Source organism: Sinocyclocheilus rhinocerous, unplaced genomic scaffold, assembly GCF_001515625.1.
Source record: "Sinocyclocheilus rhinocerous isolate Xijiao unplaced genomic scaffold, SAMN03320098_v1.1 scaffold271, whole genome shotgun sequence".
NCBI classification, from domain to species: Eukaryota; Metazoa; Chordata; class Actinopteri; order Cypriniformes; family Cyprinidae; genus Sinocyclocheilus; species Sinocyclocheilus rhinocerous.
Window position 1 is genome coordinate 450689 of NW_015657574.1, and position 13459 is coordinate 464147.

The 13459-nt window shown below is 38.9% G+C and overlaps 1 protein-coding gene across 2 annotated transcripts in view; it reads right to left on the reverse strand.

Annotated features, from left to right (window-relative positions):
* Positions 1-13255, reverse strand: part of LOC107721301 (14-3-3 protein beta/alpha-1-like) — a 21467-nt gene extending 8212 nt beyond the window's left edge. The window contains exons 1-4 of one of the 2 annotated variants that reach the window (XM_016529239.1): positions 13148-13255; positions 11752-12175; positions 4353-4476; positions 2804-2967 (exon numbers count right to left, since the gene is read on the reverse strand). In XM_016529239.1, the coding sequence (XP_016384725.1) occupies positions 2804-2967; positions 4353-4476; positions 11752-12045 (582 nt within the window). In that variant the 5' untranslated portion in view covers positions 12046-12175; positions 13148-13255. Of the gene's footprint in view, positions 1-2803; positions 2968-4352; positions 4477-11751; positions 12176-12922; positions 13001-13147 lie in introns of those variants that run through there. The other variant, XM_016529238.1, reaches the window with a different exon arrangement.
* Positions 13256-13459: the final 204 nt, after the last annotated feature.

Genomic DNA, 13459 nt, shown 5'->3' on the forward strand with positions numbered 1-13459 from the left:
TTTTTTTTTCTGTTCTTGTTTGCTAAATATGATCGGATTCCAATCGGATATGCACAAAAAATATTTTTGAACAGAGTCTGAACAAGGCCACAGTAATGTTCAATTTCAAATAGAGTTTGGCCCTTGATGTAACAAGCCTTTAAACTGAATGCCTGCGTGTTCTTTTACGACTCGCGTCTGAGATTTCCTGATGGTTCATTCATCTTTTATCTGATAAGGAAGTGAATGGCAGGTGTTTGGCAAGACTCAAGCCTCTGCGGTTTTCAGTATATTGACTTTTCTCTTTGGCAGCGTTTATGATGTTTAACTGTACGTCTGAACTTTTGTCTCCATTTGAGGAAACGTGATCCGTCTGTGTGTCCTCACCGGTTTTGTTCGTTATTCGCAGCGATGACCTGTTCTCATTGCCCTACTGTCCCGGGAAGACTCTTGTCGTCGGGGCGTCGTATGTGGCTCTGGAGTGCGGGGGGTTTCTGGTCAGTTTGGGGCTGGATGTGACCGTCATGGTTCGCTCCATTCTGCTGCGAGGATTCGATCAGGACATGGCCAACCGTGCGGGAGATTGCATGGAGACACACGGGGTCAAATTCCTCAGGAAGTTTGTTCCTACCAAGGTTGGTGCATGTGTGCTGTTAAACATTACTGAAATCTGAAATGATGCTTTATCTGTCGCAGCTGCGGTTATGAAATGCTCTTTAGGAGTAGTATGATCATGGCCTCTTTACTCACCTTTTGTTGGTGATAAACGATTATTATTTTTTCTACAGATTGAGCAGCTTGAAGCTGGAACTCCAGGCCGACTTAAAGTGACGGCCAAATCAACCGAGAGTGATGAAATCTTTGAAGGGGAATACAACACTGTGAGTATCATGTCTGTGTGCCTTTCTGTTGGCCAAAAAGTGGAATTCCTTTCAGATATCATTGCAGTGCATCTGGGTTTATCTTCTGCTGTCTGCTATCTCTGGCTATGTTTCAAAACTGGTGAGCTGTCCTGCTTTCAACCCTAACCCTACATAGACATCTCCTAAAGCAGACTGAACTGAAACCTCATAAGTGGCCTGAAAACAGCTCTGTACATATAGACGTCTTCATGGGAAATACAGGAGACTAATCACAAATTTGACTCGCATAAAAATACTTAGCTTGCACAAATGTTGGGAAAATATAAATAAATGTGTATACAAAGACACACAGCACAAAGTTTGGGGTCGGTGGAATGTTTATGATAGAAGTCTGTTTTGCTCACCAAGGCTGCATTTATTTGATCCAAAGTACAGCAAAAACAGTAAAATGTTGAAATATTTTTACTATTTAAAATAACTGCTTTTTATTAGACTATATTTTAAAATATAATTTATTTCTGTGATGAAAGCTGAATTTTCAGCATCATTACTCCAGTCTTCAGTGTCACATGATCTTCAGAAATCATTCTAATATGCTGATTTGCTGATTATCAATATTTAAAACAGTTGAGTACATTTTTTTTCAGGATTCTTTGATGAATAGAAAGATCTAAAGATCAGCATTTATCTGAAATAAAAAGCTTTTGTAACATTATACACTATTCCATTCAGTATAATTTTTATTATTTTTTTGGGAAAGAAATTATAGAAATTATACTTTTATTTAGCAAGGATGCTTAAAATTGATCAAAAGTGATGATAAAGGCATTTATAATGTTACAAAATATTCATATCGATATCGTAATTATATAGTATCGACCGAAATTAAGAAATATATCGTGATATAAATTTTGGCCATATCGTCAGCCCTTTTCATGCATGACCGGGTGTTAAACCACATTTTCTACTGATTGAGAGAGGAAATACTGCAGTAGATTGACTTAAAAAAAAATTGTCATTTTAACTGAAGATATTGTTTGTCATTTAGTTTTCCTATAAAAAAAGTTAGTGAAAAAAATACTGATAAGATAACAATACTACTACGAATTCAACTGCTAATAACGCACTAAGGATTAATGAGCTGCTCATGAATATTAATCACGTTGTGTGTGTTCGCTCTAACTGATTTGCTGAAATCAAAACAGGGATGATATTAGGTGAGTGCCAGCCAATGAGATTGCAGTTTGCAAATTAGTTCCGTCCACTACCGGAAAACCCGGCCGTTCTTAAAAGCTGAAGAATTCCAAAAGGAACGCTGTTGTTTTGACCGCAAAATACAACAAAGAATATAGTTTCCATGTAGCGCGTCAATTCTGCATGGTATGTAAGACACTCTTGCTCTCTTTCTCTTTGCCTGTGTGAGAAAGAGTTCGGGGATGCTCCATCTCGATCGGGAGCAATTAAATAATCGTAATGACACCAAACAATAGAGAATTATTTGGACAAAAAATGGCTTGCGACAAGCTGCAAATCGGGCCACACCCCTCGATCGTTCGGGGGTGCAAATCGGGCTTAAAATCGGCCTTAAAATCCTCTAGTGTGTGGCCAGCTTAACACATACAGCTGTGCGCTCACCACAGTACAACAGTGAAAAGGGACCCCTCTCAAACAGTGTTGCGCCACATTCTGAACGTTGTTTAAGTGACATACAGTACACCGGCATTGCAGTATAATAAAAATTCATAGCAAAAATAAAGACCGGTATTCGATATGAACTGGTATACTGCCCAGCACTAAGACTAACCAAAAAACTTATGGGTATGGAACGACATGATTTTCATTTTTGGGTGGACCTTTATCCCTTTAAGGCATGAGACACACAGTGTCAGAAATGTATACAGCAATTAAATCAATAAGTTAGGTAAATAGCAACAGAGTGGTGTTGTCATCTAAAGACCTACTTGTTTGGCCAGAGCGCAGGCCTGCTCAGGAGAGTTGAGGATCTCATAGTAGAAGACAGAGAAGTTGAGAGCCAGTCCGAGACGGATGGGGTGTGTGGGCTGCATTTCCTTCTTACTAATGTCAAAAGCATCCTGGTAGGCACCTTGAGAGTTGGTTATCGTCTCTGTAGTGACAAAAAATTTATAAAAATGAAAAGTTATATGACACAATATTAGTGATTGGTAAAATATTATCTTCCAGCAATGAGTCAGTGTTTTTTGTCTCAAAAACAAAACTCTAGGAATGTGGACCTCTTAATTCTTTTACTGGACTCCAAGGTCCCCTTTGTCCAAGACAATATTCAAAACTATTATAATATGTTGATATGTACATCTGGTTGTAATAAAAACAAACTCAAAAATATAATGTCAGTTTAATGTGTAAGTATGAATATGAATAGAATGGTATAAGCATGAAAATACATAAGCATTGTCAATCACAGAATGCCTTAAAGGTGACATATCATGAAAATCTGACTTTTCCAGGTTTTAAGTGCTATAACCAGGTCCCCGGTGCATATACCAACCAAGGAAACGTGAAAAAGATTAACCCAGTAACTTTGTTTTGTTAAGCCTTTTTCTGCAAGAGTCTGAAAAAACGAGCACATCAGATTTCGCTCCCTTGGTGATGGGGCAAAGGGATCTCATTATAATATTAATCACCCCTTAATCTGTAAATTTCCACCCACGGCGCCGTTATTTGATTTCGCAAAGCGCGGTGTACCAGTTCTAATGTCATGGCGAAAGTTTGAGCAAAACATGCTAACTGTTCTGTCATTGGCTGCGCAGACAAGCACAGAACACTATTTAGAGTCCCAGACTCAGAGGAGACAAGACAGCAGTGGATTTATTTATTTATTTACTGCTGCTGCCACACAGATCTAAAATAAACATGCTATTTATTTCCCAGCTGTTTACCTTCTTTTCAAAATGTTTATAATAAATGATCTGTGGAGTATTTTGAGCTGAAACTTCACAGACACATTCTGGGGACACCAGAGACTTATATTACATATTGTAAAAAGGGGCATAATATGTCTCCTTTAACACAATATCTAAAAGCATAACAGGCACTCATTTTAAATCAGAGAACGTAAACCCTTAAGGTCTTTGACTAAAGGTCGAGATGGAGAAATATCCTCCAGCGTTAGATGCATGGAAATGTATCGTGAGGCATATTCTATCTGGTGCTGCTGTTCTGCCTGCCAGAAGAGGAATAAAGGCCCCAGAAGACTGTCTTCCAGAAGGACAAGCAGCTGACTCAAGGAGGGTGCAGAAAACACTCCAGGGCACCTAAAAACTCGGCACAGAACCCAGACTCATTCATCCTGAATTTGAAGTCCGAAGACCAATTTGGCCCAGAGCAAAGCACAAGATGCAGCACAAACGAGGTCTCCCAAACACAGACCAAATTTGAGTAATTCACATCTGAGATGGAAACATTTGTGCTAAAATATGAGAAACAACATGCATATACAGCTCTTTTATTCATAGCAGAAATAACACTTACCCTTCCTGTCATCTCCTGAGGCAACCTCTGCAAGATATCTGTAGTAGTCACCCTTCATCTTTAAATAGAAGACTTTGCTCTCAGCATTTGTTGAGTTCTCGATCAAATATTCGCCCAGCAGTCCCTAAGGGTGGGAAGAGAGAGAAAGTGTAAGAATAGACAGATAAAAAGAGCTTGTTTATCTACCTTAAACAAAACTGCTACAACAGAAGCAATTAATTACGGTGGAAATGGCTGCAGTATTATGGCATTATAAACATTAAATATTAACTGAAAAAGTAAGCACAAAGTTTCTCACATTTTATACTAAAAACCCAAATTCTCCTCCACCGCAGTTTGAGGCTACTACACTGACTAATATTCAGCATCTTCCCCAGTTTACCACATTCTGGGCGTTGGTGGTTCAGTAGGGCTGTTAGACAAACCATGCAAACACAAATAAACACAACTGAAAAGCAGTGAACGGTGCAGACTTCCTGTGTGACAGCCCAGCCCTTTCAATGCTCAGTCTGTCATTTTAGATCTGCTGTGCCAACCGCGTACATTTCCCCAGTGTCAAAGAAAAAATAAAAGAAAGGAAAAAAGCAAAAATGAAGGAGGAAACTAAAAAGAGAATAAAAAAAAAAAATAAAAAAAAAGAAGAGAAGCGACTGAGACATGAAAAATGACATCAGCGCATCTAATCTGAAGAGGGCAGTCATGGTACTCTGGCCCCACATGACCCTGTGATTACACAGTCTGAGCAGCAGCCACATCACATGTGCTTCCTAATGCCCGATTTAACAGCACGTCTGAGCAATGCAACACACACCCCTCATGACAACACAGACAAGGATGTGTCAGAACATAAAAGCCACTGCCAGCATTGAGGCAATAAAAATGTTTACAATGTTCATACTGAAGAAACCAGAACGCTTTCTGGATTTCTTCCAGGTGTTTACCAAGCATAAAGCATGTTAAGTATGTGATCTGAAGAGCAACTGAACATTGATGGAATAAAGGTCACCTTGGGTGTTGTGAAACAGAAGGGAAACCACATGCAGACAATCTTGTGTAAACCAGAAACACTCAGAAGCACCTACTGTTAGGCCTGTCGCAATAATCAATATATCGACTTATCGCGCAATATATGTACATGACCTCAATAATTTTTGACGACGCAATATATCGCCCATTATATTTACTTAAAAATGAATGTCACCATGTTTTGTACATTCCACTTGCGCCTGTGTGCATAAAATGGTCTTTAAAATGACAATAATATCGCTTATCGCAATTATTTCTGGGACAATATATCGCACAACAAAAAGCTGTTATCGTGACAGGCCTAGCTACTGTATCCTGAACCTAGAGACCTAGAATTAGGGAGTCTCTTAAATGGCCTCATATTGCCTAAAGTTCATGTTTCCTATTTATTACTATTAAAAAAAAATACATATTCAGAACAGCTGTTTTGCTTAAAAGTTGTGTAGAAACTGTGATACATTATTTCCAGGATTCTTTGATGAATACAAAGTTCACAGCATTTATTTGAAATCAAATTTTTTAAAACATTATGAATGTCTTTACTGGCTCTTGAACAATTTACTGTATCCTTGCTAAACAGAAGTATAAATAAAGAAAACAGTAGTATATGTTTTATGCAGACTACCACATTCAGATATCGTGCCATGATGCCATCAGTCTTCCAGCAGTTAGGCATCAAAGGGAAAGTACTACAGGGACCCAAAAAAAAGCATTATGTAACATTAGGGAGTCATTTTCAATCTCCTAATGAAAGTTTTTTAAACATCAGTGTTCACTGCCTGCTGTTAACAGCAACTAAAGTTGAAATGCTAAATGTCAGAAAAGCAAGAATGACATTTAACCCAACTTTAAAATTAATCAGTTTCACAGATAATCAGCACAGCTCTAATGTCTATGAAGCCAAGGATGACTTTCCTCTGTGCCATCCAGTAATCCAGCTGTTACCGCCTCATGAAAAGGAACTGGAACAGGATTTGATCATGAGAGCAGAACATTTATGCAATTATGACACTTTAGCCCAACTGAGGAAAGAAAAGAGATTGAGTCCCCTGCAAAGTGTAGTCTGAGAGGTTTTGATGTATCTTTACGAGCAATTTGTGGAAGTCTAATGCTTTTAATCTGCACATGACTGTACAAAGTTGAATAACAGCAAACAATGTACATAAATGGAAAGTAGGTAGTCATTTCCTGAGGTTAAGTGCTTTCAAGGTCAAAATGGTGAAAGGTCATGTGCTTGTTATTTGTAGGGCTTGAACCAGCAAACTTAAGCGTTTTAGCAACTACGCCATAAAACACACTAAAATAGAAAACAGCCCCTGTTTTGAATGTCTTTTTCAAGACAATTAGCAAAAAGCAATTAGCTTTTCATTTTAGTTTTAGTAATTTAGTAAATAGCAATAAACTTAAATTTATTGCTGTTATTTGCCAAGACAACATTTCTAATTTTTGTTTAATTAAAAAAAAAAACATTACCACACATTATATATATATATATATATATATATATATATAAGCTTTATTTCAGTAACACTAACAACACTGATACACATAGGTACTTTTGAATGGCTATCACTGGAGAAAGATTAATTTGCAGTCACGTGGTGTAGTTACAGAATCTACCAACAGTGGCAAACTGGGCCATACTAACCAGTCAAACCTTGACCCCTTGTTAGTCAATGAGAGGCTTCATAGAGTCATGCCCTTTAAACAACACACCAGTGGACTTCCTCCTTGTGTGTCATCAGCCTTTGACCTTCCTGTCTTCACACACTCTCCTTTCTTTGTCTGACAGGAAACCAGATCTTTAAATGCCCTCCCTCCCCTTTTCTTCAGCATAAAGAGATGCAGAGAAAACAGTAGCTGACATGATGTCCATTTTCTGCCACCTTGTGCAACATTATATGTACCCTACAGTATGCATGCACACAGTCACTCCCTGTTCCAGGATGAGCCCCTCATGTTAAGGATACCCCTCCACGCAGACAGATTAGGTTGCCACAATCCTGAAACAAACAAACTGCACTATTTAAAAAAAAAAGCACACTACAAACATCAACTGCAAGGCAATGCATCGCCTAACTGTAACTGTCTAAACAGCTGGTTTAAAGGAACACTCCGCTATTTTTGAAAATTTTTCAAACTCATTTTTCAACTCCCCTAGAGTTAAACAGTTGAGTTTTACCATTTTCGAATCCATTCAGCCGATCTCCGGGTCTGGCGGTAGCACTTTTAGCTGTAGCTTAGCATAAATCATTGAATCTGTGTAGTTACATCGTGTTCTAAGACCGACGGAAAATGAAAAGTTGTGAATTTCTAGGCCGATATGGCTAGGAACTATACTCTCATTCCAGCGAAATAATCAAGGAACTTTGCTGCCGTACCATGGGTGCAGCAGGCGCAATGATATTACGCAGCGCCTGAAAATAGGCTAACTTCCGTCAACATAACCAACGTGACCACCTGCTTGCACAGGGAGCGTGCTGGGGACTATTTTCAGGCACTGCGTAATATCATTGCGCCTGCTGCATCTTATCTATTATCTTTTATTTATCAAAATGACAAAGCATTTTAAACAATTTGGTCACCCTAAAATAGATAGTTTGTTATTATTTTTTCACCCTCATGTTGTTTTTAAACCTGTGTGACTGGCTGAATATTAAGGATATAGTATATATATTTATACATTATACACATTGTATTTTTCAAAATATCTTCCTCTGTGTTCCTTAAAAGAAAAAGTCATATAGGTTCAGAATAAGGTTGTGACGGTGAGGAAATTTTCCCACCGGTTAATCGACGTGTGACAACACCGATAATACCGGTATCACCATGGGGGCAGGGGCGTTTCCTCTTTTCCTCACTTTCCTTCGCTTTTAAATAGCGGCATGCGCATTTTACTTTCAAATAGCGGCAATTCGGCATAAAGCAATTGTTCGTTTTTAGTTTGTTTGAATTTTCCCTCTTTTCCTCGTACAACGCTTTTAAGCTATTTAATTCGCGGCAATTCGGCGTCAATTGCTTGAATGCAACAACAAAATACAACGTTAAACTCACTTTAGCCTATATATAAAACAGAGAACTTTTATTAACAAAACGAATAAACATACACCATGCTATAGGGCAGGCTATGCCTAATATAAAATAACAAATAACTTACATAGTTTAAATAGGTAGGCTATACAAAACTAGAAATGAGTAAACATGTATAATATATAACCAAATAAATAAGAAACGTAGAATGTTAATTAGCAAAACGAATAAGAAAGCTTGGAGGCACGGCCTACACCTTGATGTCAAATAAATCAAATGAATTACACAAAGTTTAAATAAAGTAAAAATCAGCAAACACTGTGGAACCAATTAAATAAGAAACGAATGTTTAAAAAAAACATCCAAAATCACCTTAGATAAACGGCAAAAGTCAACAGGCTTTTCGAAATCCAAAATACTGCCATACAGGCGCTTTTGCATTTCGTTTCGAAACTAAAATATCCGCCATCGTCTTGTCTGTCTCACCCCACTCTTCTTGTCAGTCAGCTCGACTCACTCTCCTCACTGGATAAATGAAATTTGATCGGCCGTTCGGCACGCTGCATTGAGCATACACGTTCAGTTTTTAACTGTAGTGTCTGTTCTTTACTGAACTAAATGATTTTTATTACTATAAAAAATCAAAACAATGGTGGGGGTCGGTGGGCAAGTGACGTAACCGGTGTTGCGGCTTAACAACGGTATCACCGTCAGCACCGTCTATTGCGGCAAGCCTAGTTCAGAATGACATTATGATGCATAAATAATGACAGAATTTTCATTTTAGAGTGAACTATCCCTTTAAATAATCTGTCAGTCCATCAATTTTCAGTCTTAATGCTCTTATTTACTGCACTTGACAAGAATAGTCTTGTCTTTGCTGCAGCAGAATTTCAACAAGTTTGATAAGTGTGCCAAACAGATGACTGGGCTACCAGGGGAGTGACCGTGGGAATCCAATAGTGATGGCACAGAACCTTCCTGTCACTGCCTGTGGGAGGTGAGAGAGAGAAAGATGCTGTACTTCTGCCTGCAATACATATTGATTGTGAGAAGCTGAAGGCTTGGTTGTTGCTCTCTGCACCCCTGCTCGGCGGAATCAATCCTCTAATAGTTCCACAAGAGCCTCTTACAAAAAGAGCATTGTGATGAGGTGCCAAGCTATGACTGTAACACTGTATATGGCCGTTTTTCCCATCCAAGTGCCACGGCTCTATACAGCACTCATTTTGAGATAAATACAGTTATTCCTGATACAATGAAGTTGTGGGAAACACAACCACTGGGTTCAATGTACTGCCAGTGATGACACTGCTAACAGTGACAAATCCTTGCTGGTGCTCACAACCAGCTCCTCATCATCGCTAAACCTTAAAGGCTCCATATGTATATGCATATATAATCCTCCATGTGTACTACTGACGCACAGAGGTCAGCCAGGACTTTCAGTACAGAAACAGAATATAAACTAGAAGTATATAATCAGTATTGAGCATGGACAGTATAAAACAGCACTGAGTATAGCTAGTATATTGGCACTGTACACTATAGATGGTACCGAAAAAGTACAGAGCAAAGCCAGTACAGATTTTTCAGTCAGTTTTGAGTATCACAGCAAATATACAGCCAATAGAGTACAGCGAGTACATATTATAGCTAGTATAGGCTACTTGAGTATAGACTACAGCTAGAATACAGTACACAAAGAGCGATAACTAATGATTTTAGCATCCACAACAATAGATGATAACACTTGGTTTATAAAAAGTGCACACTGCAGTTATGTTTTTGCCGCTTTAAATGCTTGAGCACTTTAAAGTCTGGTGGATTCTGACTGGTTCTCAAGGTTCAGCTGTAAAAAAAAAAAATCTGAAAATGATTCTGAGAGTGATTCCAACAATATCGTTCCTCTGTGTATCATTAGTTGTGGCATGGACTTCCCTAGTGTCATAAAATTTAAAGTGAATATCATCACAGTTATCATCTTTGGTGTGAACCGGCCAGTAGTGTTATTGCAAAGCTGAAATAAAAACAACCCAAAATAAATAAATTATTTAGATGAAAAACACTGAAATGTAATAAATGTAAAAAAAAGTAGTATATTTTAAAGGGGTCACATGATGTTGCTAAAAAGAACATTATTTTGTGTATATGGTGTAATGAAATGTGTTTATGCGGTTTAAGGTTCAAAAAACATTTTCCACATACTGTACATTATTTCTTAACTGTAAACGTACTTACAGTCTGTGAGTCAGAACAGCCGGCATTGTAGTCTACTCTACCAGGATCAGGAAACAGTCCTCCATAAAATGCGCTGGACACATCTGAATATTTGGGTTGAACTGTTCTGGAACAGTGTTGTAAATACAACTTAACCACTGATTTCTAGTCGTGTCCATTTTTGGAAGGCCAAACAAAGTAGTTTCGCTTTCACAACAAAACAGCGTCACACACCGCGGCCTTGAGTGAGCGGAGGCCGGAGGGGCCAAACAAAGTAGTTTTGCTTTCACAACGAAACACACAGCACCTTCACGACATGGCGGCGGCGGCGGCAACAACAATACTACAGCGAGAATAAAAGTTACGCCTTCTTTCTTTGCGTGAACATTTGGGTGGCGTTATGCAAATTTTCCCACATCGTGATGTAGACATGTCCCACATCGTGACGTAGACATGTGGGGGCATGTAAGAACGAGCCGATTTAGGTAGGCGTGGTGGACTCTTATATTTATAAAGAATATCTCTTTGGATTTGAGACTTTAGTCTTTGCAACTTTACAGATCTTCTTTATGCACCAAGAGCTTGTAACACTCCAAAGAGAAAGGAAAAATTGAAATCGCATCATATGACCCCTTTAAAACAAATGACTAAAATTGTAACTGAACTAAAAATGAAGCTATATAGAAAAAAAATACAAAAAAATGACAAAAGCACATACTAAAACAAAATGAAAATTAAAGTGAAAACTGAAAATATAGAATTAAAAACTAACTCAAAATATTAAATTAAAAAACACTACAATATCATATGAATAATACAAAAACACTGGAACTGGCCTTAAGTGTGTAACAGTGTAAATATTTAGTATAGTTAGCATTTAGTCAGCATAGAGTGTATGCAGTTTAGTATCTATATCCACATCAGCAAATATAGAGGCAGTATTGATTACAAGATATATTGAGCCAGTACAGAAATCTAGTCAATACGGAGTCAGTGCTGGGTATAGTTCGCATATAGTCACTACAGTATAGCAAGTGTAGATCTAGTAGAGAATCAGTAGTTAGTACATAGTCAGAATAGAGTATATGCTGTAGTATATAGGCATTATCGAGTACAGCCTTACCAACACCTCGTTGCAAATATCGCGTAATTCCGCCTCCACCTTCTCCCTGTACTCCTTCACCATCTGAAGTTTCTTGTCGTTGCCCTCGGTTTTCTGTTCAATACTCGAGATAACCCTCCAGGCCGACCTCCGGGCCCCGACGACGTTCTTGTAGGCGACGGAGAGCAGGTTCCTCTCCTCGTTAGTGAGCTCGGCTCCCTGCTCCGTCACCTGCTTCATGCACGCGGCCATGTCATCATAGCGCTCCGCCTGCTCCGCCAGCTTGGCTTTCTGAATCAGCTCCGTCTTATCCATGATTTAATCGTTTACACTCCGGGAAATGGCGAGTCCGGCAAAGAGGGGAGGGAGAGAACAACAGTGTGTAAAGGGAGAAGAAAAGAAGCTGATTGGCCGAAGCAGTGAAGGTGAAGCGACCCAGGAGCACCTGAGGAGAAATAAAACCTCAGATATCACTGAAGCAAGTACGCGACATCAGCTGAGGCGAGAAGACTATTAATTTAATTCATAATCTTGTTCAGAGCGGACACAGCAGAGCGTTCAGACCGAAAGAAATATGGTATTTTTGCATATTTTCCCGGCTTTCAGTTTGTCAAAGAAGAAGTGTTATGTTACACAATGCATATTTTAAGATGTGCATTTAAATCACGTGAAGCGGTTTAGAGGCACACATCGTTATACGTTGATCGGTACTGTCCTATTAACCTTATTTAAATCACAAAATAAATAGCATGGAGATTTTAAGATCAAATATAAACCCTTAAATTTCTCCTGCTCGAGTTACTCAAGCTTGTCTAATTTAATAACTTACTGTCCATAAACCAGCCAATGGCTAACCTGCTACTATCGTTTAACTGACCACGACGAGTGCCACGAATCCCTGTCACTTCCAGCAAAGTTGTCCTTGAGTCATGTAGATACGTTTTAAAGATTGTAAATAAATGGCAAATTATTGCATAGGTTTTGAATAAAGCGTAGTTCACCTGATAGCGCGTGCAATTGATTTGGATCATTTCTGATAACTAATAACTAACGTTACTGCACTCCTTTCTTTTGAATTTTACGAAATAACGCGTGGCAGCGAACGGTACGATCAGAAATGTTCATATTCATTATATAACTGAAGTAAGGAACCATATACGACGGGGAAGAAGAGGTATGAAAAATGACCCACCTTGAAGAACGTTATCAATCAGCTACTCCGCGAAAGCTATATCCGCTTTGGGTTGGAGGGAGAAAAGATTCGCCTTCACCTCAACCGAACCTGAAAGGTGTCTTTTGAATTTTACGAAATAACGCGTGGCAGCGAACGGTACGATCAGAAATGATCATATTCATTATATAACTGAAGTAAGGAACCATATACGACGGGGAAGAAGAGGTATGAAAAATGACCCACCTTGAAGAACGTTATCAATCAGCTACTCCGCGAAAGCTATATCCGCTTTGGGTTGGAGGGAGAAAAGATTCGCCTTCACCTCAACCGAACCTGAAAGGTGGGCGTGGCTTTTAGAACTCAAGTCCACTCGTGCCTCGCTTTCTAACGTCAGTCAAACTAAATTGACCAATAATCAATAAGATATTTAAACAAAGGCGGGGTTAGAGGAGGACCACTCTGAGACCATGGGGTTTACGCCGTTTAAGCAAGTGAGAGGACGTCATTATCACGATGGTTACGGCCCCCCAGATTCTTGTGCACTCAGCGGGCGTG